The sequence below is a fragment of the Takifugu flavidus genome, chromosome 18 (assembly GCF_003711565.1).
Source record: "Takifugu flavidus isolate HTHZ2018 chromosome 18, ASM371156v2, whole genome shotgun sequence".
In the NCBI taxonomy this organism is placed as follows: Eukaryota; Metazoa; Chordata; class Actinopteri; order Tetraodontiformes; family Tetraodontidae; genus Takifugu; species Takifugu flavidus.
The window spans coordinates 9,713,208-9,740,595 of record NC_079537.1 but is presented as its reverse complement, the minus strand read 5'-3'; the positions used below and the strand labels follow the sequence as shown (position 1 = coordinate 9,740,595).

The 27,388-nt window shown below is 50.8% G+C and overlaps 3 protein-coding genes, 1 long non-coding RNA gene and 1 other non-coding gene across 10 annotated transcripts; 3 read left to right on the top strand and 2 right to left on the bottom strand.

The window, feature by feature from the left end:
• Nucleotides 1–3: 3 nt before the first annotated feature.
• Nucleotides 4–11,323, bottom strand: axin1 (axin 1). 3 transcript variants are annotated; one of them, XM_057014920.1, is made up of 12 exons: nucleotides 11,205–11,323; nucleotides 9,151–9,316; nucleotides 6,063–6,992; nucleotides 5,419–5,559; nucleotides 4,949–5,045; nucleotides 4,365–4,502; nucleotides 2,255–2,751; nucleotides 2,016–2,180; nucleotides 1,700–1,945; nucleotides 1,495–1,602; nucleotides 1,163–1,312; nucleotides 4–1,095 (listed from the first exon to the last, which is right to left on the bottom strand). In XM_057014920.1, the coding sequence occupies exons 3-12, from the start codon at nucleotides 6,935–6,937 to the stop codon at nucleotides 969–971; spliced, it is 2,544 nt and encodes an 847-aa protein (XP_056870900.1). In that variant the 5' UTR covers nucleotides 6,938–6,992; nucleotides 9,151–9,316; nucleotides 11,205–11,323; the 3' UTR covers nucleotides 4–968. The 3 variants fall into 3 exon arrangements, with proteins under 3 accessions (XP_056870900.1, XP_056870899.1, XP_056870898.1); XM_057014919.1 differs by lacking the exon at nucleotides 11,205–11,323 and adding an exon at nucleotides 10,498–10,636; XM_057014918.1 differs by lacking the exons at nucleotides 9,151–9,316; nucleotides 11,205–11,323 and adding an exon at nucleotides 8,160–8,308.
• Nucleotides 8,275–13,555, top strand: LOC130515015 (uncharacterized). 2 transcript variants are annotated; one of them, XR_008947105.1, is made up of 2 exons: nucleotides 8,275–8,415; nucleotides 11,982–13,555. It is a non-coding gene; the product is annotated as an uncharacterized LOC130515015 (long non-coding RNA). The 2 variants fall into 2 exon arrangements; XR_008947104.1 differs by lacking the exon at nucleotides 8,275–8,415 and adding an exon at nucleotides 11,599–11,780.
• A 349-nt stretch (nucleotides 13,556–13,904) lies between these two features.
• trnat-cgu (transfer RNA threonine (anticodon CGU)) lies at nucleotides 13,905–13,976 on the top strand. Its single transcript has one exon. It is a non-coding gene; the product is annotated as a tRNA-Thr (tRNA).
• A 1,317-nt stretch (nucleotides 13,977–15,293) lies between these two features.
• On the bottom strand, nucleotides 15,294–19,214 carry pla2g10 (phospholipase A2 group X). Its single transcript, XM_057014970.1, has 5 exons — nucleotides 19,112–19,214; nucleotides 18,491–18,708; nucleotides 17,924–18,092; nucleotides 17,491–17,597; nucleotides 15,294–16,795 (listed from the first exon to the last, which is right to left on the bottom strand). The coding sequence occupies exons 1-5, from the start codon at nucleotides 19,207–19,209 to the stop codon at nucleotides 16,623–16,625; spliced, it is 765 nt and encodes a 254-aa protein (XP_056870950.1). The 5' UTR covers nucleotides 19,210–19,214; the 3' UTR covers nucleotides 15,294–16,622.
• A 549-nt stretch (nucleotides 19,215–19,763) lies between these two features.
• Nucleotides 19,764–27,388, top strand: zc3h7a (zinc finger CCCH-type containing 7A). Of its 3 annotated transcripts, XM_057014908.1 has the most exons (25): nucleotides 19,785–19,918; nucleotides 20,298–20,364; nucleotides 20,430–20,557; nucleotides 20,667–20,766; nucleotides 21,393–21,432; nucleotides 21,513–21,716; nucleotides 22,215–22,373; nucleotides 22,733–22,813; nucleotides 22,896–22,949; nucleotides 23,031–23,070; nucleotides 23,152–23,468; nucleotides 23,552–23,801; nucleotides 23,878–23,906; nucleotides 23,989–24,130; nucleotides 24,217–24,375; nucleotides 24,444–24,649; nucleotides 25,167–25,267; nucleotides 25,339–25,520; nucleotides 25,611–25,684; nucleotides 25,752–25,885; nucleotides 25,965–26,079; nucleotides 26,154–26,262; nucleotides 26,327–26,460; nucleotides 26,540–26,703; nucleotides 26,786–27,388. In XM_057014908.1, the coding sequence occupies exons 3-25, from the start codon at nucleotides 20,488–20,490 to the stop codon at nucleotides 26,973–26,975; spliced, it is 3,054 nt and encodes a 1,017-aa protein (XP_056870888.1). In that variant the 5' UTR covers nucleotides 19,785–19,918; nucleotides 20,298–20,364; nucleotides 20,430–20,487; the 3' UTR covers nucleotides 26,976–27,388. The 3 variants fall into 3 exon arrangements, with proteins under 3 accessions (XP_056870890.1, XP_056870888.1, XP_056870889.1); XM_057014909.1 differs by lacking the exon at nucleotides 20,298–20,364 and having other exon boundaries at nucleotides 19,795–19,918; XM_057014910.1 differs by lacking the exons at nucleotides 20,298–20,364; nucleotides 20,430–20,557 and having other exon boundaries at nucleotides 19,764–19,918.

The window sequence follows — 27,388 nt, the reverse complement described above, 5'->3', positions numbered from 1 at the left end:
GTATTGTTTTTTAAATATATATTTTATTCTTTGTAAATAATAGAAACTTCCTTTTTAGGGTGAAGAAATTTGATACTCTATTTTTAAAAAAAATTCAAAAGGTTATAAATATTCATTTAAATAAAAAGGAGCTGATTATGGGATTCCATTTAGGACTGGTTGGTATAAGACGTCCCTGTGCTGCAGCCCTGTTCTCCAACCCCACCTTTGTCACCAAACGTGCGCCGCAGCCCGCCGGCCTCGACTGTCGACGCTCGTCCTCATTTTCCTTTCGCTTTGCTCCTCCGACAGGATTTAGTCGCTGCTCTCGTCAGCTGCAGGGACTAACGAGGCTGCAGGCTCCTTCACATCACTCTGCGCGGAGCCAAACTCGCTCTAATAAATGTCATTATTGCGCGTCTCTGCGTCACTCCGAGGCTGGAGCACGCGCAGAGCCATCGGCTACATTTACATTTAATTTCTCATCAGAAAACACAAACTCGGAGGGGAAAAAGCGCTGGTTTTCCGTCACACTCGGTGCCGTGAGCATCTACGTGCAGACTTTATAGCGCTGGAGGCTACAGCGAAAGTGCCGCCTGACAGATTCAATCAAAGGAAAAACCTGCAAAAAAAAGAGCTTTTAAAAGAAATCTGACTTCTGATAGTCATCAACAGGCATTTTAAATAATTAAATAGAAAATTTGTTATTCTTTGCCACAAACTGTACATGTCTGGTACCAATATGTATAAAAAAGCCCCCCAGGTGTGTCTGTAGAAAAGAGACCTCCAGTCGTATCAAAAATATGCAGCATTCTGCTCCTCTGCAGGTCACACGGCTACATCTCCCTCAGAAGAGGGGAACCAGGTCTTCTTCTCCTGCTGCCACATTAATGCGGCGGCGCTTTCAGACCCGGTGAGAGCCGGCGCCACCTCCATTATCTTTCGTCATCCATCAGAACCACTTCCGCTTCACCGTCGTCTCGCTCCGCTCAGTCAATTTTCTCCACCTTCCCGATGATCTTCTCCTCAAAGAGGGGCAAGACGGCGTCGTCCTCGCGCACCTCCTCGAACACGACCCCGCAGTCGAACTCGTCGCTCACCTTCTTGAAATAATACCTGAAACCGGAACGGAGGGCGTGTCAGCAGGTTAGCCTCGCCGCAGATCCGGACGGTGGCAGATCACCTGTAGTTTCCTTTCTTTGTCAGCAGCTCTTTAAACTGGCCCAGAGTGACCACCCTCCCCCGGACCGAGGTCCTGTACGGGATCAATTCCTCGCAGAAGTAATACGCCACGGTGACGTTCTCCCACGGCGGCTTTTTACCACCTTTAGGTCTGAGGAGGAGAACGGCGGTCAGAAGAATTCAGATCAAAGCTCAGCGTCAACATTGGTGTCTGTGTGTGTGTTCTCATATATGGCACCTAGTGAGGACCAGAGCATGCGGAGAGTCCTCACAAGGATAGGACAATCCTGTGTGTTTGACTCAAGAAAAAGAAAACGGATTCTCTGAACCTACTCGGGCTCGGAGAGCTCGCTGTCGGACACGGCGGGCACCACGCTGAGCGGAGGGAAGAGCGCGGGCCTGACGGCGGCGCGCCCCCTCTGGATGACCTCCATCACATAACTGAGGGACATGAGAAGAAAAAGTGTTTTTAACTCCACCGGCACCGGGACCGGGACCAGGACCAGGACCAGAGGCACCAAGCAGCTCCCCCCCTCACCTCTGCTTGGGCTGTAAAGTCCCAGATTTGATCTTCTCCTCCTCCAGCCGCCGGCGCACCTCCTCCAGCTGGATGAGGGGGCTGGGGGCCGGGTTGGGAGGCATGGTGGGATCCTGAATGAAAGGGTGAGACGGAAGCACGTTGTCCCGCTGCGTGCCGACGCACGGATGCGCCGATCCCGACCGCTCAACAAAGCCGAGGTGGGATCCGTTGTGGTCGTTGGCTCTCGTGGACCCGGCGGTGATCCTAAAAGAGAAGGTCACTTTATTTGGCGTGCGGGAGACAGTGGTTGGTGTCTTTAACCCTCCTCACTGACCCATATGGGCTCCTCTTGTGTTGAACCATTTCTTTCTGTCCCTCCATCAGCCACAGCAGGATGTTCTGGTTCTTCTCCACGTCCTCAGCAGGTCCTGGCATGTCGTAGGGCCGAACGTCCTCACCTTTCCTGGCTGCTCGTTTGAACTGTGGACCTGCTTTATTCCTGCAGAAGCAGAACACTCGTGAGTAGAGAGCAGTGCTTCATACCAGACGATTAACAAAACCAAATGGCTTTACCCAGCATGCTCTGCAAAGCCGGCTCCCAGGCCGTCGGAGTAGCTGCGGCACTTTGATCCGTAATGGAAGCAACTGTGCAAACGCGCCGACGCCTCAGGCTCCGCCAGCTCTCTGTGGTGGATGTAGTGAGCATGTCTGTTGTGGTACAGGTGGCTGGCCTCACCCTTGACAGCGTGCCTGGTTGGATATTTGCCCTGACAGGAGGGCACGGTCGGCCCAAACCCGCTCCCCTTGGTGCCCGGGAGCCCCTCTGGTGAGCGCGACTTGGGCGAGTGACGGCCGGTGCCCGGCGACTGGCAGCCGGGGGTCTTCATGACTCGACGGACGTGGTCGTCCAGGATGCTCTCGGGGTTCTCCTCATGAGCGTCTCTCATGAAAGGACCGCTGTTATTAATGTCGACCAAGCGGGGGTTGTAATGCTGTGATGAGGCACTAGGGGGCGCTCGGTGAACGGATAATCCTGACGCAATGGGCATGACTTCATGGCCCTCCTCCTCCTATAGAACGAAAGATAACATTAGAATGGAAACGCTAACGCCATAAATTAAAAACAAATGGGTTCAATACACACAAGATACTTTTATCGACCATCTTATTTCCGATATCGTTGTTCTGGTGATGTGTTGTACTGCATTTGACCACTAGATGGCGGAGTTTCATTGGGTCTTTTTTTTGACGAGTCAAGAAAAATCTGAATCAGTTTTGCACATTTCACACACGGTTTACTTTAAAAACTCGTGTTTTCCCCCCGTTGTGCTTCCTGTATGAAGTGAAAAACCCTTTGAGACAGAAGAAAAAGAGAAGCTATGACAGTTATGATAGGAAAAACAGCAGTTGGTAGGTGGGCTCTCTTTTAAGTCCAGCAGCCCGTCTTCAGTCTCCCCGTGTCTATTGTGATAATAATTAAATAAACCTTGATTTGTGAGCGAGTGCCAGATTGACAGAGTTGGCCAAAGCTCTTTCATTTGCTTCAAATGGGAAAATTTCTCATCCCGTGCCGACGTAAAACTTCGCTGTTACAGTCTTGGATTTCACAGCATTTTAGGAGATGCCAAATTCATTTGGCAGGCTCTGAATTATTGATGTGTCTTTGTATCAAGGCAGGATGCAAGCACGGGACCCGTGAGTGCACGGTTCCTTTCGCAGCTGAAGAGGTGAGCCGATTGCCACGGCAACGCTTTACTGTAAAACGGCTCCGCCGCCGCTCGTTCCTATTAAATCAATCATCTCGTTTCATCGAGCGTCTCAGACTTTGTTGTTGTTTGAACTCATTTATCTGCTCCAAAGCCTGATTTTTATTTATTTATTTTGCATTAAACCCCGGTGGGTTCGATTCAAGCGCATCCACGTGGCTGCAAATTCTAAATAAAACGTCACGTCCGTTTAAATCAAACGGTCAATTCATTCCTGAATTACAGCCATCTGTGTTAAACAGCGTGTTTGATATTATGGTTCACGTTTCCTTTTTGTAACGTACACCCCGTACCGGACAGAGGCATTTATTTAACGCGCGCCTGCAGCTTTATTAAAGCAAACTGGGATGGCCGTCTCCCTCCTTTCAGGTCCAGAAACACAGAAACGATCTGCCTTGAGACTCATTACTTGGCCCTGCGCACTGAGGGAGGTTCCATTTGAGCTAGCAGCAAACATTTCATCGCTGTTCAAGCGACATCAAACAGGCTGCGCGCTGTTCCAGGCTTTACAAGTGGCCAAGCGTGCAGGTGCTCCATCAGAGCCGGAGCGCCGGCGGGCCAAAGACGGAATCCTCCAAACGGTCCGCCTTTTTTCTTTTTTTAAATTCTGCACTCAAATAATTCAAATCATTTCATTAAGCCAAACAGACTCAAGACCCCTTTATCACTGAAACACACACACACACACACCGTTTCTGGCCTGGAGGTCATTCAGGGACCACTCCAAATCCATGCTGCTTTTCAAAAACCTCTAAAATAAACTCAGCTGAATAAGGTGTGTGTGTGTGTGTGTGTGTGTGTGTGTGTGTGTTGGCCCGGCCACCTGTCCGTGCTACCTGCCCCGTGGCCGCTGGAGCCTGAAAGTGCTTCTGCTGCAAATGGCACAAAACCGCCTCATAAAAATCCAAAAGCCGTACCAGCCGCACTCTCCTCAGACGCTCCTCCAGCTTCTCCCCCGCCTCTCTCTCCCTCAGGACGCCCTCCAGCCTGCAGATCAGCTCGGCAGCAAACCTTTCCGGCTCCACGTGGATGTCCTTTGGAATCCAGTTCGGGCGCTGAGGGGAGAGACGTCAAACTGTAAACCGCCTGATTTCCTGTCAGCGCCCACCGCCAGATCCTTGCGGACGATTTCAACACCCCCCCCTCCGGGAATGAAGTACGTGAGCGTGGAACACAGACATAATCCTTTCTCCCTCACACAAACAGTGGCAAAGGCACCAGCGTGTGGTCGCCTCCTCCCAGCAGGGAGCGGGGAGCAGCTAATCCTCCTCCCACCCCGAGAGCACTTCCTTTACTTCCATTTAAAAGAAAAAAAAAAACATGACGGGAACAACAAGGAGGCCCCAGAATGACCAGTGATGCATCCTAAGTGGACGTTAAGTCTGGAGTTTTGCTGTGATTCCGTAAACGCCGGGCAGAACCGCAATGTGACGGCGGAGGGCCGGAGAATGAGAGCGACGGCGTTGGTTAGAGGGGAAGAGGGGAAGTACAGGAAACTCACTGGGATCGGAGGTAGAGGAACTCGCCCGTTGGCTTTGGCACTTTCCTGCATCTCTCGGCGATGCTGTTTACGGTGTCTGTAGGGCGGAACGCCGTCTCTGGAAGGAGCAACAGAGAGATTCTCGTGAAACGTCCTCGTGAATAAACAACACAGGCAGCTTTGAAGCTCGACGCGCTTTCGCTGCATTCGTGAGGCCCGATTCATCGGGACGGCGGGCAATATTTTACGCCCCCCCCCCTTCTTTATCCCCCCCTCCGCCACGTGGCACCGGCCATCCCAGGCGGTTGAAGCCCCCCCGACTGTGAACTGGGACTATGAAGAATCCTTTCAGGCCCGGTTCAAACGTGTTCCTGTGACACATTTTCGCTAACAGGGTCAGTAGGTTACGAGCTTCACTTGCCCCGACAGTCAAGCAGGACCTCCGAGACGGAGGCGTGCGCGGGGGCGCGTGCACGTGAGAGGATACGTACATGCTGCTGTCGGTGAGGGAGAGCGAGTCCGCGTCGCTGGACACGCTCCGCTGCTCGCTGTCGTTGGCGCTGGTGGCGGGAGCCGTGGCGTAGCCCGCGTTGACGTAGTGCGGGGCGGCGGCCTCTCGCCAGGGCGCCGGCCTGCAAAAACAGCAACTTTATTCGTTCGTAGAGGGTTTCGGTTTCGATCAATCGGCAACGCTCGGCTGGTTTCTGGCGTGTTTCCGGCGGTGGCGATCGGGACGTGTGACACGTTAAAACTGTTGATCGGATTTAAGAGACAAGTCGATCTTGTGTTAGCTTGACTGGATTAGCCTGGTCAGCTGTCTGGGCTAATGTCATTTAAAAAAAAAAAAAAGCCTTCCCCAGACCATAATATTGCCATTGTCTGTCATCTGGTGACATGATTCAATTCCATAAATTCCAGATAACAAATGACCTTTTGTGAGGATATTTGACCCCGGTTTTTTGACTGGTTTCAACAGCCCCCCCCCCCCAAGAGCTGTGGTTTCTGCTGCTCTCACCCCTTTTTCATCTTAAAAGGATGGGAATCCCCCCCTCCCCCCTTTTTTATTTCTAAATCAGCGGGTTTGCAGAGGAAAAATGTCAAAGCTGAAGCTTTGAGGGCAGCGGGGGGGAATTACCTGAACCCTCCACCGTCCTTGGAGCTGTCGCCGCGGGCGACCCGCTGCGGCGCCGCCTCCGTCAGCAGCCTCCGGGCCAGGCGCTCGCCCTTGGACCGCTCCTCTGCGCCACGGTCGCACCTCCATTCATCGGACTCATTTAAGGTGGGTAAATAACCCAGGAGATCCGCCCCGTTGCCAGAGACGGAACTCTGGTCGCCGTGCGGCTTCGGGCTCTCCCCCCCCGTCCGCGTGTACTCCAAATACACGTCCGACTTCAGAAATAAGGGGTAGGAGTTTCCCTCCATCAGCGTCTGGATCTCAGTCTGAGCCTGCTCAAACATGGCGGGATCCACGTGCAGCTTCAGGACGCAGTCCCGGATGAAAGACTTGGTGGCGGCTTTGATCTGCCTGGAAACGATGCCGCCGTTGTCCAGGATGTACTTCCTGTAGATGGCCTTGGCCAGCTTCACCTTCTTCTCCTCGCTCCCCTCGCGGGAGTCCAGTTTGCGGAAGCCGCTGCAAGCGAACCAGAAGTCCAGCATGTCCGCGCGGTCCTCCTGCCTGAGGAACGTCCTGAACAGGTGGATGCCGTCCTGGTCGTCCAGGAGCGAGTGGAGCGACTCGGCCCACTTCAGATACGGGGGCGTGGGCGAGGCGCTCCCCTCCGGTTCGTAACCCAGATCCAGGTCGGGCCGCCTGGGCGTGGCCGCGGGCGCCTCATCCTTGGAGGACAGGCAGAGGTTGCCGCACTGGCGTCCGTCGCTGCTCACCAGCTCGCCTTCTTCTCCCGGGACCGGAGGTCTGGGCGCGTCCTCAGTGAAGCTGCTTCCAAGGTCGGCCAGGCGGCTCCTGTTCCCGCTCATGGTCCCGGTGTCCATAAACCACGTGCCCATAGAGCTCAGCGGGTCCGGCGAGCACGTCCAGATCTCGACCTACGCGAAGCCGCTCCTGCAAGAAGGAAAATACATCATGAGCGTCGTGGCGCCGCAGGACGTCCCGGCGACCCGCTAATAGATTTAGCTCAGAACCGCTTCATCGTTTGTCTTCTTCCAATTCCGTTTAGAGGTCAGCGGGTGTGGAGCAGAACAGAAAGGCCCCGAGAACGTGAGAACAACAAAGCTTTCAGGTGCAGACAAAAGCCTCGGGTTCAGCGCCGGTGCAGGTGCAGCGGCCCGGTGGACGGCTCGACCGTCCCCGCACGGCGCCGTTGTCTTCCACCCCGGAGAGGGGCTCGTTGGGGGGCGCCGCGTTGACGTGACAACCGCGTCCGGCTCAAGGACACATCCGGCTACAGCAGCTCCGGGATATTTATACCTCACATGATCCCGATTTCACCATCACCTTCTGAGGGGCTGAAACAAAATAGTCCGTTTGTGACGTCAGACAGGTTCTAATTCCCGCATTTGGCCCGACTTCAGGGCGCACCCACGCACACTAATCACAACCTTGATTGAACAAAGACAGTAAGTGGCGAATCTCTGCTGCATTTCTCTGCACATTCCTCCGGCGCGAGCCGCGTGCGTGCAGCTCCGAGAGAGAAGGTGCATCGATGATTGGAAGAGATTGATCGTCGGTGCGGCGCACTGATATTTAACCCGGCGGTGCTGTGGTCACAGGTGTGTGCGTGCGTGTGTCTGTGAGTGGGTGTGACCCGACGGGAACGCGAAGCTTTGGTGGGACCTCTGCGGGCGTGCCCGTGTCCCCTAAACTGTGCCCGTTTGTTCATCAGAACTGAGCCTCTCATCACATTCATGTCTTGGCCTCTCCAGAACTGCACAGGGCAGTGGGGGAGGGGAACCAAAAACAAACTCCGAACACACACGCACGCACGCACACGCACTGGCAGGCCTTCAGCAGCCGACCGACAAGTGCACAACTTAGTCACCCAGCCGCTGATGTCCGTGCGCGACCTCCGCCACCGGCTGCGAGCCCAACACCGACCCGCACGCCGACCGCAAACACGCCCGCCCGAGCGCACCCAGGGAAGCCCTCATCCGTGCCCGAACAGAAACATTTCCGACCAGCAGAAGCAGAGATGGCACACGTCTCCCGATCAGCGCCGCAATCCCAGCCCCGGAGCGCGGGGAGGAAGGAGAAAAGTGGCGTGTACTCAACCCGGGGAGGATTCCCGTCCGCGTCCGGCTGCATGTGGAACCCGGCCCGGCCCAAGTCACCGCCGACACTGCCATGGTGGCGAAGGCAAGACTTTAAAATTAACAAAGGCAACAGTGGGCTCTCCGCCTCTCCATGGCTGTCTCTCCGCGTCTCTGTGCGGAGCCGGAGCGACGCCGCGGATGACGCGCAGCGCCGCCTCTGGCCACTGCGGGTACTGCCGGTGTTCGGCTCCGGCGCATATGGCGCAAAAGTGATGGTGAGTTTGATTTTATTGCAGCACTGTAAGCCCTTTCTGCTGACACTCCTGCTTCAAGCGGCCAGCCAGTGACCCATTTTGCAGATATATTAAAATTGATGGGCTGTACTAAACCCATGATGACTCGCATCAGCCTGGGAGATTAATCTGTGACGTGTTTATGACACAGATGGTGAACGCCAGCGAGGCACCTCCTCTGTGTAAACAGCGACGTGTTACAGCCGTAAAAGTGTCATTTATCCTGGCGACTCTGTCATATATCCTGCACCAGGGCTGCACCACTTAAAGTTGGCGAATCAAGAGGCTCAAAACCACTTGGCTCCATCTGTGCCGCGCGCACGGTGGCGGCGGAGCCAGCTGTTGTCCCCCACACTCAGCAAAGATAACAGCTTCTGTCCAAGCCTTTGATTATGCAACGAGCTTAAACCCTCAAAGTGCACGGGGGACAACAGGAGGATGCATTTCGCCGGTTGTGAGCGGCTCCAGGCTGCCAGGAATCCACCTCGCGGAGGAGTGCAGCGCGCGCGGCTTCATATATTTATGACGGCGAGATAAAAGATTAAAGAGACCAAACACATGTCAGCTTCTTCAAAGAAAAAAAGGATTTTCAGCTGGCAATAATTCAGACAGTCCGGTGCTCAAACTTTCCCTGAGAATCGGACTTTGGAGCAGAAGTTTGGCAGTTTAACAGCATAAACCTGGTGTTCTGGAAAGGCGCGTGAGTTGTCTGTGTACCTTCGGAGGAGGGCGGAAGGTGGTCGTCTTCCTCACACGTCCTCCGGCCACGTGTCCGCTCACCCCCAGTCCCATCACGTCTTCCTTCAGAAGGTCGGGAAGGTCACCTGGCATCACCTGGACGAGAGGGGGCGGGGCCAGAGCCGCCTCTGCCGTACACCTGTGCCTGCAACAGAGGCGAAACATGAGCCCGTTCGTGAAGGCGTCCGCTCGTCTTCCCCATCACGGGGGGCGAGGTTAGCAGGAGCCCCAGAAGATTAACACCAACGTGTGTGCAAATCGTAGGAGGAGGGGCTTCAGACTAAAGCAGGCCACGTGACTGAAACCTGCTCTGGCTCCAGCAAGAAGGTGAAGGAAAAGTACCCAACATCTCCATTGGCAACGGCAGACCAGAGGCCAGAGCAGAACAATGGATGGGGAGGCGGGGCTGACCCCAGATCTTTACCAACAGAAAGCTTTATTCTCCCACATCAGCTCTATTACATCTGTTATTACACTCACAGAGGGTTTGTTTATTATGATTATGGTCAATCATGAAGCTAGCGCGGGCGCGTCGGCCGACTCGGCCCGTTCTCCTCTCTTTTGTTCCACCTGTCAGTGTGGATTTAGCCTCCCCGCTAGGTCCGGCTGAAACGGGCTAATCTCTGTTGTGGGCTCTCCGAGGAACAAAAGCCCATTAAAGGTGTTTAAGCGAGCGCTCCCTTTCTGGGCGCCAACAATGGAGACGTGGGCTCCTCAAATTAGCTGCCTTTAAAGAACCCGGGAACAGAGGAACACAAAGCCGTCTTTCAAAGCTCCAAAATCTGATCGAGACGTTTTATTCGGACCGTCACGTCACCAGTGTTTGCCGAAGGTAATGAGCAAATGTATTCCGGAGTCCCGCTGACGTCCTTTATCCTGAATATATCATGGCTAACAAGGATCGGACTGGATTAGGCACAGGGGGTTGAGCAATCCTCACATTGGCGCTCATTTTGCGGGATATTCCGGCTCCGACCTCCAGAAGGGAACGATCTTACTAAAAGGCAGCCGTGTTGCCCGCGGCGATATAACGCCAAACGCATACGTGCGCCGCCTGCGCCACAATGGCGGCGGCGCGGACGCCCGCAGCATTTAAGCTGTTGGGCGTCTTCGGAAGTCTGATCCTGGGCTGAAGATTCGCTGGTCAGATCAAATGATGCGCTCTGGTCTTTGATGGGAGGGAGGACACAACAAAAGCAGCATGACGCCGACACCAGACGCCGATGTCGGGCGTCATAACCGCCAACAACAGCAGCAGCGGAATGGACGGCCGCCGCTCCCACCCTCCGATTCAAAAGCAGGCACGATTCCGGGATGCCGGGTTACCTTTCTGTCGGCGTCTCCGTCCCGCTCAGCTGGACGGCGCCCCGTCCTCCACGGTCTGCGCCGAAGACCGCCGCCATCTTTAATCACAACAGAGTCCATCTGTCGACGCTTCTTCCCTTTCGAGCCTCTTTCTCTGTTCCAGTCTCTCTGTTCCAGCCCTCTGCGTTTGTTGTGGGGGGGGGGGGGGGGGTTCTTATTTCCCATCCAACATCAAACCAGCACATCGAGGGGGCTCGCGGGCCGCCCAGCAGGGGGGCAGCGTGAACATGCTGCATTGGCTGTTGTTCTTTTCCAAGCCGCAGACAAACTGACCACATTTATTCCCCCCCGGAGCGACGAAGACTTCCTTAAAATAAATAAATAAATAAAAAGCGCCCCAAACAAACCAGCTGAGTTTTCCGGGCCTTTGATTTCACCAAACCAGGCCTCTTCCAGAACCGTCCCAGAACACCAGATCTGTCCCCGGGAAACTTGGATTCACTGACAAAAGCGGCAGCTTTTCCTCCGCCGAACATCTTAATGATTCCCCCCTTTAATTGTGTCTTTTGTCCAGAACAAGTGATTTAATTCAAAGTGACACGTCAGTTTTGTTCCCGTCTCCAAAGGTGGGAAGCGAAGGCGTCGTGGAGCGCCGCCGCATTGTTCCGTCCAACTCTTTCAGGGAACAATAGGAGGGAGTTGGATGTCGAAATGGTGCGCGCTCTCACCTTCCTCTCCCGCTGGGCGGCCGCTTGGATCCCGTTCCTGCCGGGCGCCATCACAGGCGCGGTCCTCCGCGCGCCCTCCCCTCTCCAGCAGTTCACCGCACTCACAAACCTGTTCGCCGCCCTCGCCGGCGTGGCGTTGAAAGAGGAGCATCTTTACTTTGTAGTGAAGCTTCAGCCATGCGACCCTATTGGAGGGAACGAGGACCGGATGGTTGTCTGCGCGACGGGACCGTCACTATGGTAACAGACTCAACGTGCACAGGTTATGTGCATAATTGCTGTTTAGGTGCCGGGAGGCGAAGAGGCAGAAAACTAAGCAACTGGGGGAAAAAAGAAAGGAAGAAAATCAGGGTAGATGAATGGAGGAGAGAGATGGATGCAGGCTAATATGGGAGGACGGGGGAGAGACGTTATGGCCTTTGTTATGATGCCTCATCACCTTTCACGGGGATTTCACGCTCGCTCGTCTGGGTGAACCGGGGTCAGACCCTGCACAGCCGTCTGTCAGACCGCTTCTTTTCTCATCGCCGTGAGAGACCCGAGCTGTCGGCTACAGGGGGTGAAACTCATATAAAGGTAGCTGCCACATAAACCTGCCTCAATACTGTAGCTCGTCGTCCGCAGGTGATGCAGATATTTGTATATTTGGCTAACTCGTTGTGTTTTAACAAGGATCATCATATGCTAGCTGATGCTTGGGAAATTCCGGATGAAGTCGTCATTGTGATGTTGAAATGATTGTAGAATGAGTAACTTTTCCTTATGTTCTGTCCCCAGTTGCTAAGGTGTGCAAAGGTTGGGGAGAGCAAGATGGATCATTTACTAGTTGGGAAACAGGAGCACGTGGGGAAGCGCTGCTGGAACAGTAGAAAACCTGTCTGGAACTGCAGTCGGGGTCCAGACTCTTCGAGAGGCAGCACCCCGTTTGGCTGAATGAACTTAAGCTCTGATTCTGTTTGAGGTTGGTTGGCTCTTCACTTAAATTCTATGTGATTGATTATGGTTAAAACCTTGTAACTGCAGGAAACATGTTGCTGCATCACCACACAGGCTTTTGTGTTTGGACACCAGTGTGAGGTCATGTTTATGACAAAGTAACATATCTACAAACACCTTTTCCCCCTTTAAATAAATGAGTTAGAAAGTGTTAAATAATTACAGTTAATTCACTAGCTAAGCTAAGCTAACGATGCCAGGAGCTACGTTAGCTTATTTATTATTATTATTAGCTTATTTAGCTTATTTAGCTTATTTATTTCTACAAAGCTTATTTTAGCTGAACAAGGGGGAAACATTCATAGTTCTACAAAGATAACTTAACTTAAATTAACTTAAGTGTCTGTTTAAGACTGAACACACAGTCAAAACAGGTGAAAGTGTGTTTAAAATGTTGCTATAGCAACCCGGTTAGTCAAACAGCCAATTTCTAAAGACCATAAATAGTTCATTAAACATTACACGGTGAGTTTACATAACTAATTTGTTGCTTCATTCTTAGCTATTAAGAACATCAGCAGATAGCACAGGCTGTCGGTGTGACTTTCCTGAACATTGATCAGAAAATGTGTTTGCCTCAGTCTTGTTTACACAAGAAAGGATCTCAGTTTCATAAAAGAGCATCTGTGGAGAAAAATAAATATGCTCATGGATTCAGGGCACAGAAGTATTTTTGCACAAGCAGAGGGAGAAGTATGATGATCTTCCAGAGCAATAAATAATTGAATACACGGTTGCAGCAGTGCTTATTATTCTCTGAGGGAGAATATTGCACTGTTTAGAGTTCATTAACAAGTGTTTGCATATTCCTGATTAAAACACAGTTCAGGGCAACCTCACAAGTGGCTATTATTATCTCCGAAATGCTAATAAAAACAATATTTGTCATTGTGTTTAAGGGTATTTCCAACATTATTTAGCCGTAGACTTTAGTCTTTGTGTCGATGACTTGCAAAAAACAGAAAACAGAAAAAAAAGGTCAAGGTCAAAACTCCGCAATCCACATCTGTGATTTCCACTAACTCGCTCCCAATGGAAATGAGTCTTATTCATTTTTCAAACAGCCTCTAGGATATGTGATCCATAAAAAGAAGGAAATCCCTTCAGGCCAAGATTCATCTTTGATGTTTTGAAAAGAAAGACAGGGGAAAGCTGCAGTTGGGCTTCATGCATATTGCATTGTTGAGAAAAAGAATCACAAGCTTGTTTCTGGATCTTAAAACTGCCTTTAAAACACTGCTCAGTCTGCACACACTGATGTTACATGAATTCAGGGGGTTTTATGCTTTCCAAAACATTCCAATATGCTCATTTCATGACCATCTAACTTTTTATATTAATAAATGTTAATGCTATGGTTTGTGATTAGTTTTTCATTTTCCATTTACCTTCACACTTAGAAAACCTAAAGCACCTAAAAACAAATAAACTGGCCTTCTCTCTACTATGTTACAAACCGGGAGGGTGGAGAAAAGATTCCTGCGTGATGTTGCGCACAAACCAAAACATGGTAGCTGATGGCGCCATCTTGCGGCCGAATAGGAACACTGTAGCTGCATTGAAATTTAAGTCGATAAAGGAAATAATTCAAAAGTCGGTCATTTCTCGACTGTGACTCACATATTGACCAAAAGATAAAAAATGACCTTTTCCAGGGTAATTTGGCTATAGTATTTAAAGGATACCGGGAGTCCGAACAGCGCAGGCGCGGTGGCCAAGTGGTAAGGCGTCGGTCTCGTAAACCGAAGATCGCGGGTTCGAACCCCGTCCGTGCCTTTTGGAGACTTGTCCTCTAAGTCCTCTGACCGACCCACTTGGAGTTAGAGGTAAGATCTTAAGACCGAGCCCGAGTCCGAGCCCGAGTCCGAGCCCGACCCAACCCGAAATTCGGGTCGGGCTTAAAATGCGTAAAATGTCAATCATTACGTTCGGTCGGGTCGGGCCGGGCTTCTCTCTCGCTGACTTTTTTTTATAAATATTTGTTTATAAAAATATACACTAAACGATGTGTGGATACTAAACTAAGGAATACTTATTAAAAAACTATAGAAAAAAACTATAGAAATAACAATTTCATATATCTTTTACCATTTATTTGATTTGCGTTATTCTATTTAAAGCCTAGTGGGCTGCAGTATTTCTCCGCGTAATTAAGCGAGTGCGCATCAAGATTTCTCTTTCACTCTCTTTGTCTGGCCTCTTATTCTGTGTTCCATTCATTTATCATGATCATAAAAATATGTAGATTATTTTAACCTTAAAAGATCTTGCGTTTTTTCTGCCCAAAATACTATGGGATAAATTTAAATTTCGGGTTTGCTTCGGGCTCGGGCCTGCAAATCAAGTAAATTGGTCGGGCTTGGGCTGGGTCGGGCTTTAATGCCCGCGGCCTGGGTCGGGTCGGGCTGGATTTTTTAGGCCCGATCTTACCTCTACTTGGAGTCAGCTACATCCTCATGCATCTGTGTTGCGTTTTCATACTGTAGAATCCCACAGCGAATCCCACAAAAAGGAAGCTCACACCGATGACTAGGATGCTGCCCTTCATCAGCCCATTTACTCTCATATATTATTTTTTTCTGTCTCTGGTTCATTATTTTCCCAACATTTTTACACTGGACACTGACTTGAATTCATTGTGCTGTCAAAGACACTGTGACTGACATCCACCAACAATATCTTTTCTGCCAGCAGCTTGTTTCCATGGTAACCTCTAGACCAGCAGCGTCATGTTAAAAACACACATCAAATCCAACTCGTTTTTTTCCATTTTTTTTTTGTTCCTCTATGGAAAAACAAAACACTTGTTTGGATGAGGAAGGACACGTGAGGAAAGCTCGAAAAATACTGTTTATTGACCAGATGGGGTCAGTAGGAACGAAGAAATGATCTCATTCTGACACACACACACACACACACACACACACACACACACACACACACACACACACACACCTGAATAGAACACAACAAAACCAAGATGTCAGATTTTTCTCGCTGTTTGGGCCAAAACCTTTATCAAGCTCCATCTGCTCTGTTAGGTCCGAACGACCTAAAACGTGAGAGAAACAACTGAGGCAAAGACAACAGCTCTAAGTTTGACTTGCAGCAAGGAGGCCGGAGAGCTGTGCTCAGTTACAGATCTCCAGCACGTCCTGAGGCACCTCCTCCGCCATCCTTCCTTTATTGAGATTAGGAGGTCCCCAGTTACACAGAAATCAAATGTGCCTAAAGGGAGGGGGAAACACAAGATAGCAGGTCCCATACAAAGCAAAAAATGTAGCCACAATGGTGAAAATATGCGTAGGTCTTCACTGATTCGATTAGTTTGGCTCGCGCACAGCATCATATCAGACAGATAAAAGAACACCTCGTCCTTGAATAGGGGTATGAGTTCACACATCAAGCATCATGAACATCAGGCATTAACAAATAATAAGAAACATTAAGTAACGAGAAACAATATAACAAGAATACAGAACATAACAAGGTAAAAGCAAAGAGGAGATAACTTTATTATAATGATGGTAACGAAGGCAAACCCTTGATTAAAGAACACGATTAGCATGAAACCGGTTCTGCCAGCCGGCGGCGCAGAACGTTCTCCTCCGAACGTGCGGTGCAGGGAAGGTTGCGTCGGTGCCCGTTAGTGAGGGCCGTCTCGTGGCGTGAGGTCGTGTCGGATGAGGGGTGACACGTTTCACCCGTCTGAGTCCGGGCCGTCGCTCCGGCTCAGACGGGTGAGGGCAGAGACACGGACCAGAATCCAACCAGAATGTTGCCTAAAGAACCCAGCAAAAGGGTGAAATCCATCACAGATGTTCGGGCGGAATCAGACGTCGGTTTTCCTTCTTTTTCTCCTGCCGGAATTTCAGAAATGTTACAAAAGCAAACATTTGGAGTTGTTATTTGCTCTTAATGCAAACAGGAAAACCAGACTTTCCCTCTTCAGGATATGACTTTGGAACTCTTTCCTGTTGAAGGTCGACCAGCATCGTTTCATTTGGCTCCGGCTCTTGTCTGAGGGTCGACGCCGGCCTGAGCTGGGACGTTTGGGCGGGGTTTGTTTACTGTGATTGCAGCCATGGTTGCGGTGGATTTAATGGGTGTCGGGGCGGAAATGAAGGCTTTTGGCTTGAATGTGAGACTTTTACCAGCGTCTCGTGAAGGAGCCAAACCCAACATCAGCTGACCCCGAATGAGTCACGGCCCACATACAAAAACAAGCACCCAGTTGGAAGAAAGTTGGACCTTTGAAAAGTGTCTAAACGCGTTTTAGCACCGCCCATCGGCGAACAGTGGAACTGCAGGCAAACTTGATCAGGCACCAACGTGTGCGACAGGTCCTCGGTTCCAGTTCCCAGATGTTCCAGACCGTCTAGAAAGAAAAGCTAGGGTGGCGATTGCCACGGAGACATGTTTTTATTTACACAAAGGCACATTTAGTGAGTAAATATTACATGTGGGCTGTTTGTAGCCGCAGAGGAAATCTGGCCACATGGCGTATTTCTGGGAGAACGGCGCCCTCCTCAAACACCGCGCCACTTCCATGTCGCACTTGCACAGCAGCTTTTCACATTTGTCTTTCAAATCATCTGCAAACACAAGGAGATAGTGGACATGGAAATGTCCCTTCAACACACACTTGTGACGCTTTGGCGTTACAGCTCAGCCCAGGTTTCCTCATCAGCCGGGACATTTTTAATGAATTCTTTTTGCCCTAAATGGTTCTTTTGCTGCTTATTCCCTTTAAAGAATGCATCTAGTAAGGGCTGAAACATTTAGTGCATATTTAAGAATGGCAAACAAGCAGCATTATAAACGCTTTAGGCTGCTGCTAGTTAAATACAGGAGGGATCGGCAGATAAAGACGAATAAAAATCCAGTTTTAAGTTTAGCTGAAAGGTCCCTGTAGGGTCCAACCTGGCAGATTAAGTCTCTTTTGGTGCAGAGAGGCCCCAGACAGAACATGATGAGTTCCCAAACAAGAGGGATGTGAGCTCCCCCCCCGGCTGTTACACTCCTGCGTTCATCCGTCTGACGTTTGCCAGCGATAATGTTCCGAGAACAAGTTGGAAAGTCTGCCGCCAAAATGAATGAGGCCTCCGTACCAACGGAGGGAGCTTGGAGCAGATGTTTGGATGCGACGGGAGGGTGGAAATGATGGGATGCTAACGAGCCGGGGCCCGGAGAGAGGGAGGCTCACCGGTCGGGTTCACCCGTGGGCCCAAGAGAAATCAGGAGAGGGAGCGCAGAGACGCAAAGAGGTTATTAAAAAAGGAGGCCTTACCGCACGCCACCGTCTTCTCCTCGCACTTCCACCGGTACTGGTCTGTTTTTGTGTGGCAGCCGAAGCGCTCCGCGTCGCCATAGCAGCAGTCGTGTCTGTGGCAGCACCTGCGGACGGACACGGCGGTCAGTGTTTGGACTCCAGACCGGCTGAGGTCTGGAGGTGGATGGTTGCAGCCCTGTGGTTGAAAGCACGCCGCAGCTATTTTAACGCCAGGGCCGGGTCCTTCAGAACGGATCGTTAGCGCTCGGCGGGGCCGAGGAAGGAATTTCCTTCCTATTTTGAACCAGAGTGCCCTTCATTTGGTCAGCGCCACCTCCTTCCTGCCCACCGCCCAACACGTGGGGTGCGTTTATAGACAGCAACTGTGGGCATTGGGGTAAGAGGCGGGAAGAGGAAGTCATGGGGAGAAGCTGCGTGGAGCCTCGCTCACCAGTCCGTCCTGTCTCTGGGCCAGCCCTGGCCACCCAGGCCGCAGTAGCATCCATACATCATGTAGGCCAAGGCGGATCTCCCCGTGCTGCATTTGATGGCTCCCGCCAGCTCCAGCAACCCCCGCTTTGACCGAGCGGCCCGCCGCTGGCCCGTGGAGGCCGCGGTCACTGCAACACAAAGGAAGATTAACATGCGCCTCTGCAGCGGCTGACATCTATTTCACTGGGAATGGACAACCGAGCGAATAATTTATTTCATAAAAATCCATAAAGTTGAACCGCCGTGTCCGGCTCAATAAAAACACAAGGCGGGTGGATTAACTGCAGAACCAGTGAGAGAGTTAACCAAAAGTCGGCTTGTTTTCCTTTCGCTTTCTTGTGATTTAACGGCAATTAAGCGTCAGAATAAGCTCAAAACTGCCTAAAGATCTTCCCTCATTCATTTCCCCTCATCCCCATCCATCTGCATACATAAACACGAGTGGGTTCCCTCTCTCACCTTTAAAATAACCTGTCGGGAGTCCTGAGCGTCCAGGAGCTCCTCGCCAAGACAATAATCTTCTTACCTGATAACAGGAGAAGAATCCGATGAAGAGCAGTCATGGTGCGACAGGCTGCCGAACTCCTCGCACACGAGTCCCAACGCGCAGTGAGGGTGAAGTGTTTGCGAGGAGAGCTTTTTTTAGATACTGTTTGAATAATCTCCTGAGTACTGTCACCAGCGGCCCGCTCAGCGCGCCCCCTAGCGGAACCAGCCTGTAACTTTGGACCACTTACGTGGGTTCTTATAAACAAGTCAATAAGTAAACAACTGAACTCAACAATGTCTTCACTTTAATGCCTGGTTTTAGATCACTGTTGTAAAGTGATCTGAAATATGGATGGACTATTTATGCTTTTATTTCTCATTTCTGAAGTCAAAAATGAAACCAAACTAATTTAAATATTATGGCCAACAGGCTTCGGGAGCTAAATTCTACATCTTTGCAGCAGCTGTGGTGTTTTTAAAGTTTCATCCGTCCAATTTTCCTCTGGTTGTAAATAAGCACGTCAGCGAGCAGCACAGACTATAAAACAAACATTGACGCTGCAGCTGTTATTACTGTCAGCATGCTTTATTCTTTTTTCTCTCTAAAGAAACACTCGTCTAAGTTCAACAACAAATACTTATTTGACAAATTGCAGACCTGGCACGGGTTGTGTTGTATCGCTGCATTTCCATCTCCTTTCTTGCATTTCCAGATGGGGCCTTTTTCAGCTCTGACACGCCGCTCTCTTTTGTCATTTATAATGTGGTGAAGTCAGGCGGCTAAATCATAAAAGGCATGCTTTGGCTGATAACGGGAAACATATTCACGGTGTTTTTGTGCGATTCGGCGCTGTGGCTTCTGCACAGTGTGCGATAAGCACCTCCTCCTGGCAGTTATTTTAGCTGGCGAGATGAGAGGAGACAGATTCTTCTAACCCTGACTATCAGATTACTTTTGCTCAGTGGCTCCATTGTCGTTGTCATAAATCATCCAGTCAACATTTAGATATTCAATATCAAGTCGAGCACGCCCGACTGAAAATAATGTCACGATGTGAAGTGTAAATAAGCTACTACAAGTGTAATGAACTCTATCATAGGGGTTTGGTGGCCAGAGAGCTACAAAGGGAAACGAAATACAGAATAATGCACAATTGTCTCAAGAGCTAATGCAAAAGTATCTACGTTTTTTGTTTTTTTTTGCGGGGGGTCAGATGCCTTATAATTGATTCATAACGGCGGATGTCAATTAACTACCTGCAATTCTCACTTTGGACACACGGGGGCAGAAGTGCAGCGTGTCCTTGTTTGGTTGCGCGCATTCAGGACACCGAAGAAGACGAAGGAAAGAGCGGCCTTCGGCGGTACGGCACCAAGCTAGATGATTATAGCCAAAAACGCAGAGTTACTTTCGTTTCTTTCAAATGACCGCTGCGAGGCCGGTTTTGAAAACAGACAAATTCATGTAAGTACGTAGAGCAGCCATGTTAAATGATTTGTGCGACATTTCCCACACTCGTTCAGCTCGGTTCGCTTTGGGAACTAACTTGTAGATGCCTGTGCTTTGTTAGCTCCATCTACTTCCTACAAACTTAGTTAAGTAATGTCGCTCGGAAGGACAGAGTGTCTCTAGCGAGGCGGAACACTTAAATTTTAGAGCCTCGGATGAACAGGGCGCGATACAAACTCGCACGGATTATACACTAGATTGATACCGAGGTGTCCTGACTCAGTGGTCCCCAATCGCGCGAAACACACGTGTGCTAGATTCTATGCATCCATTGTCGGACAATCGCAAATATACCACAAACGTTGCGTTTCTCGTTTTGGTGTTGTCTTTACAGCAACGAAATCCCCCCCTACGAATCATTGTGGCCAGAGTAAAGGGTGCTGTCATCCCTCACTAAAAAAGTAGGGCGAAATGAGTATTTTCCAGCGCATCACAATATTTATGACTCATGCTTTCTATTCTGGAGCTAAGAAAAGTAGCAAGGGAGGAAAACAGGAGGGCAAATCACCAGGAAGGTTCAGACGATGACACTGCACAACCACAGCACCGCAGACAACAATACCAAAGAGTCTAATAATGGTCCAAATGCCCATGGTGAGACAGAAATGTTGCCATGGGCTTGGTGGTTTTTGAGGGCTGGGTTTGGATTTCAGGTGTTCATGATGCTTTTTGCTGTGGTGAACTCGTTCTTGTACCTTTGCAGGTGGCAAACAAGTGGGTACTGAAAGAGCCAAGATGTCTGGAGCGTGTCAGGACAGGAAGGGTCGCTGGCAGGAGATCCAGAAGGGGCTTCAGTTCATCCAGTAGGTGGAATGTGTTGGTGTGAATCTGCGCTCCTGTGTGGTGCCCAGGTGTTTTATACTGGACCCTGCAGCGCTTCCATGAGTGTCGAGCATCTGTAACAGCATCTTTAGGTTTTGAAATCAAAGGGAGGCTCCAAAAGATGAAAATTTGCCCAAAATCATGGGTGTTAAAGTTGGTAGACCACTGGGTTTATTTATTCTAGTTTATTTATATGATCCTGGACACAAAAGATGGTTAAAAAGCTGAATGGAATTATTCATTTATTTACATCATTCAGGTGGAGCTGGGCGCTGCCTTCATGATTAAGTGCTAAGGAGGGAAAATGAATTTCAGGCTCAAAGAGGAGCAGAAGTTGAATCAGCAGATTGTCACAAATCCTTTCATTGTGTGTTTAATTGTGCAATTTTATATTGTTGAGGGGAAAATCAGGAACATGTGTCCTTCAGTGATTTACAAAACAAATAATTTGAGTCTGTTTGAGTTACTCTTTTGTACAGCTGGAGATTTCTATCTTAATACACCCGCTATGTGGCATTTCATAGAAGTGAAACACTTGTGTGTGGGTGCGGTGCTACTTTTGGGAATTGAAACTGAATGACATAGCTTGTGTTTATATTTGCTTCAGGTCAACACTTCCTTTCCCTGGAAGCCAGGAGCTGTACGAGGTAAGAAATAAAAGATGATCAGATCCTCCCTCCTATTAGCGTCTAACTTTCCTTCTATGTTGGATCTTTAAAACCCTCAGGTGTACATTGGGGATCTCGTTTGGAATCTTTTCGGAGAAGGAAACGATGTTTTCAGAGAAGGCGACTGGACTAAATCTATTGAGATGTACACAGAAGCCTTGAGTGTAGCGGAGTACGCTGACTCTGAGGAAATCTATGTTCCAGCAAATTTACTGGAAAAGCTGTATGCAAATCGAGCTGCTGCGTACCTTAATATTGTTCCGGTAAGTAGGAGGGAGTGGTCACGTTTGCTGTCGTGTTGTGCCAAGTGTGCAGCAGGTAAAATAGATTCCCGGGCCTGGATTGAACAGCCAGTCCTCAGATCTCCTATCGTGCCTCTGTAGGATCTACCAGAAAAGAGGGGGCGTGTGTCCGTCCGTCAGGGGCCATGAGAGAAAACAAAGTCAATAGTTTTGTGTGTTTAACTGCGTGTGTATTTTGGTGATCGCCTATTCTGCATCACGTGACGCTCCCGCCTCGACACATTTCACACGCCAGGACCGTTTGGTGAGATGATGCTGTGGGGAAAACATTCAGTCTTTTCACCATCGCTGGGACTTGAGTGGGTTTGCAGCCAAACCCACTCTGCTGTCTCCTTCAGGGAAATCACTGCGAGGGCCCACTGAACACGTCAGATCAGTGTGTGTTTGTGCTCGCGTGTGCGTGCGTACCGCTCCGTCTCTGCAACGCTGACATCTTTTTGTCTTTTGCCCGTTTCATAGGGACTGCACGACCAGGCCTTAGAAGACTGTGAAAAAGCTCTCCAGTTTAACGAGGGCAACTACAAGGCGCTTTACAGAAAAGCCAAATCCTTGAAGGAAATGGGAAGGCATCAGGAGGCCTACGAGGCCGTTGCCAAATGCTCACTAGCAGTGCCACAGGTTGGTTGCGCAATTCCTTACAATAGTTTAAAAAACAAACGTCAATTAAAAGAAAGAGGTCAGATGCCTCCCAGGTGGCAGACAACACACCCAGTGGAGTCATGGTTTTGGATTGTTGCCTGGTGCCTTGAAGAGCAGGTTTGAGCTCAATTGTAGATTAAAAGATTGTGCTGTTGCACGAGTGCACGTCAGGCGGGAGAGCTGCGATTTCCGCAAGGCCTCGGCTCCCCCAGCGTCGCGCCGGGGTTCATAAAAACAACCCTGGGAGAGATTTAGATCAAAATGACTGAAGTTTCATCGGTTCAGTTGCTCTCTGAACAGTGTCGGAGGTGTTGAGTGTGAGTTTGTTGTGTGTCCAGGACTCCAGCGTCATACAGCTGACTCAGGACCTTGCTAAAATTTTGGGATTGAAAATCCGTAAAGCCTACGTGAGGACTAAGGTACACACACCTCCAGCAGTCTCAGCAACTAGTTTCACTCTGCCTGGGTCTCAAATGAAAAGTTGTAACTTCTCTCCCTCAGCCTGCCCTGAATGTTTTGCAAAGCTCGAGTTATCAAGATGCAGCGTGCGAGAAGGCAAGCGGCCGTTGTTGTGTTGCATCGTGGCCATGCACCGGCCTCCCCAGATCCCCTCTAACCTCTCCTCTATTTCCTCAGGCTTCGCACGGTTCGGCTTCGGTTGAAGAAATAGAAATTGGCAAGTTGAACCGTCCCCCCCGTTGATGATGGAGAGAATGTGGACAGGAGACGCTGATCTGGGTGTCCTCGTCTGTTTCAGATGTTCCTCGGCAGGGCCAGGACGGGACCAAGGCCCCGGGCCCGGCCTCGGTCCAGCCTCCTCTGGCCGAAGCCGGCGTAGAGGAACTTCCTCCTCCCCTCCCCGCCAGCAACAGTATATCGTCCGAGCCGCCGGGTTTCGAGTCGGTCTCGCGGCCCGTGTCGGTGCCCTCCCCGGTCTCCCTCCCCCCGTTCGTGAACGGCTGCAGACACAGCCAGCCGCGCTCCGTGCCTCAGCCCAGCCAGGACTTTGACGGTGACATCATCGGAGACGACCTGGATAAACTGCTGGACCAGGCGGAGCCCGAGGTCGCCGTGGTGAGCACCCAGGGTGTTTTCGTCTCCTGTAATTCAAAGAAGAGACTGTGCACGTGTGATCGGGGGTGTGGCCTTTGTTTCAGGGTATACCCACGATGAAGGGGCCCCTCCCCCTGCCCACCAGCATCACCACAGGCGGTTCCATGCCCAGTTCCTTCCTGATGCCCTCCCACAGCTCGTTCTCTTACAGCGGTAGCGCTCAGCCCTGCGTCACTCTGCCCCCACCCTACCACAAATCAGGCTCCATTGGCTACTTTGGGATGGACAAATTTGTTACCGTCCCCCAGCCGCTGGACTCTCTGGATTCTCTCTCCATTACCAACTTTAAAAGAGGTTCGCCTTAAAACCGCTGTAGGCTTCACCCCAACAGGGTTGATCTGTCTTAATCCCTCCTCTGCCCTCATTTCAGATTATGCTGCAGGTCCGTTTGCTCTGCAGGTAACGTTGGGTTTCCCCTACCACTTTCTGACTGCGTTGCGGGTTTGTGTTGTGGTTGAATTCCTTTTCCGCTGCTGTGCAGTTTAACAGTGATATCCCCACGGGGATGGCCGTGGGGATGCCGGAGGTCAAGGGGCTTCCCGCAGCCGCCGACTTGGCAAAGAATCCTTTAAGTGAAACGCACGAATTCAGACAAGCGTGCTCGTTGTGCTTCGTCAAAACTGGTGAGCACTGGTGTTTCACTCTCGTCCGGTTCTGGTTCGGTTCATTGGACGGTTAGAGGTCAAAGGTGACGGCTCTGTGTTCACAGGCCCTGGCGTGCTGGAGTACGTCCTTCACACAGAGGAGCATAAATGCAAAAAGGACGCTTTGCTGGGCAGAATCAAGGTTTCACCAGATAAATCATGGAAGCTGATCCGGCCCAGACCAACAAAGACCCAGTATGTTGGGCCGTACTACATCTGCAAAGGTACCACGGCTCCTCTGCCGCCATCACGCTGGTTTCTGCCGGTGCCATAACGGACGCTGTTGTTTCAGAGGTGGCTGTGGGAAAAGAGTGTTTGTATCCCGGCCACTGCACGTTTGCGTACTGCCAGGAGGAGATCGACGTTTGGACTCTGGAGCGAAAGGGATTCATCTCCAGGGAGCTCCTCTTCGATCCCTACGGGCATCACTCCAACGCCAGGTTGACGGTCCCCAAGATCTTACAGGAGCATCACGGGATATTTATGTTCCTGTGTGAAGTGAGTATCTCCTGAAACACTCCCGTCAGGACGCGCGTGACCTTTGCAGCCGCCGGCTCCTGGTGGCAGCGTCGTCTTTTATTCCATCGTGGGGGGGGTGATCCCGGTCGTCTCGTTGCAAATTGATGTTTAGCTCAAAGATGCTTCTAACAAAACCCATTTTTCTGCTGTCAAGACAACAGATGGCTGCTCTTTCTCAGGGCTGTTGTTGCTTTTTGAAAAATGAGGCCATTAGATGCAAAAATGTTGGTGGCTTGTGGACGTAATGGTGTGTTTCATTATTGGGGCTTCATCCTCTGCGCTTTTTTTGGGTGGCGTGGGGGGATTTTAAGCTGTTTTTCAAAAGAATTGAGACGGGGGAATCGGGTCCAGATGTTGTCTGGAGCTGCAGGAGGATGCGCGTAGAGGCGTCGGAGCTTTTGGGATTGAGGAAGGGGTTTAGTGCCGGAGAGTGATGGTGATGATGATGGGCACACGAGGAAAAGCAGCTCCTCGTTCATGTCGCTTTATCTTTCAGGTCTGTTTCGACCACAAACCCAGAATCATCAGTAAAACCAACAAAGACGACCCCTCACTCTGCTCCCATCCAGTCACAAAACACAACTTTGAGCTCCACAAGTGAGTCCTTTATCTCCAGCTTTAATGATTCCGGCGATTCCGAGAGGTTTGACCGCGTTCCCCTTTTGTAGGTGTCTGGTTCACATTTTTAAGGAGAACACGGTTCGCTACTCCAAAATCAGACCCCTGAATCCTCAGTGCCAGCTGGACGTTTGTCGCCACGAGGTGCGCTACGGCTGTGGGCGGGAAGACGAGTGCTTCTACGCTCACAGCCTCATCGAGCTGAAGGTCTGGCTGCTGCAGCACCAGCAGGGTGAGACGGCCGACCTGAAATATCAGACGGACTCTCAGCAGGCCGGAGAGCAAATGTTCATAAAACAAAGGGTCTTCTGCATCCCATCAGGCACCACGCATGAAAGCATTGTTCAGGAAGCAAAGAAGTTCTGGAGCACAACCATGGCGATGCAGGGAAACCAGGTGAGATGGCTGATGTCTAACAGCTCGTAGACCTCTGCGACTGATCACATTTCCATTTCCCCAACAGATTTCGGGTTCACAAAGAAGATTCGGGCCTCCAAACCTGAAGATGATGTTTGTCTGCGGCCAGTGTTGGCGGAACGGTCAACACAGCGAAGCCGACAAGAACAGGAAGTACTGCTCAGCCAAAGCCAGACACACGTACGAGGGGGTCTGGGTGGTTCGGACGGGGGCGGGGTTTATGTCATGGACGAGAAATGGGACTCTCTCTTTGTCTCAGGTGGGCCAAAGACACCAGGGTGGTGCTCGTAAGTTCCCTTGGAGAAGGAAAGTGGCGAAAGTGGACAACAGTCAGACCGCTCCCGACCAAAAAACCCATTCCGTCTCAGTTTGAGGTATTTCCACCCCCCCAGATCGATGAGGCTGAAGCGACCGCCCTGCAGCTGTTGACCCAGTTGTCTCCCCCCAGATATGCATGCACGTAATAGCTCGGAAGAAGTGCCAGTATGTCGGAAACTGCACCTTTGCACACGGCGTAGAAGAGCGAGACCTCTGGACCTACATGAAAGAAAACAACAGTGAGTTTTCCCGGGAGCAGCCGCTCTTCCTTTAGCCACCCGGCTGATCCGTCTCCCCCTTCAGTCGCAGATATGGATCAGCTCTACGAACAGTGGTTGCTGTCCCAGAGGCCCGGCTGGGGGGAGGAGAGCTCCAGCAACTCTGTCCAGGAGAACGGGAAGCAGATCCACATGCCCACAGACTACGCCGAGGAAGTGGTGAGTCGGATACCGGAGCCGTTTCAAACCGGGTCGGGGGAGGGGAAAAGGCTGATCCGGCGTTGGCTTTTGATCACAGGCGGGAAATCACTGCTGGCTGTGCGGCAAAAACTGCAACAGCGAGAAACAGTGGCAGCAGCACATCACCTCGGAGAAACACAAGGACCGCGTCTTCAACTCCGAGGACGACCACAACTGCTGGCAGTACCGATTCCCCACGGGCGCCTTCCGAGTGTGCGAGAGGTGAGTCGGGGACGTTGGAGCGCGGAGCGCCGCTGAAGCCGCGCGCTGACCCCCCCCGGGTCCGTCTGCTTTGTCGCCACAGGTTCCTCGCAGGCACGTGCACGGAGGACGAGTCGTGTAAGCTGGCACACGGGGAGCAGGAGCTGAAAGAATGGAGGGAACGTCGGGAATTCCTTTTGATGAAACTAGCAAAAGCTAGGAAAGATCACCTTATAGCACCGAATGACAATGACTTTGGAAAATACAGTTTTCTGCTTAAAGACATTATATAATGAGGTTCCGACGGTGCTCCTTCACTGGAGGCTGATGCAGTATTCTAAGAGACCTTCAATCAGGTGACTGTTCGAGGCCCCCGCGGTTCCCCGCAGGATTCGGCCCGTTCATGGCGTGTTGTTAAAGTTCTGGAGCGGTCCGCTCTGGTCTGAACCGCAGGAGGGGGCAACATGCTCGCGCGGGCGTCGCTCGGCAACCGCGGCGAGATTAGCACGTTTAAACCTTGATCCGAGGCTGCGTTCTGAGAGTTGACTTCATTATCCTCCTTTAGTTTGTGTACATTAACATTTTACCCTTCAGTACAGTGAAAGCATGGAAGTCTTTCAAAGTTTGCACTCACTTTTTCCTCAATAGTGTTACCAATGTAACAGCCGCCACAGAAATAAATCCTCCTTTTTTTTTTTATTTTAAA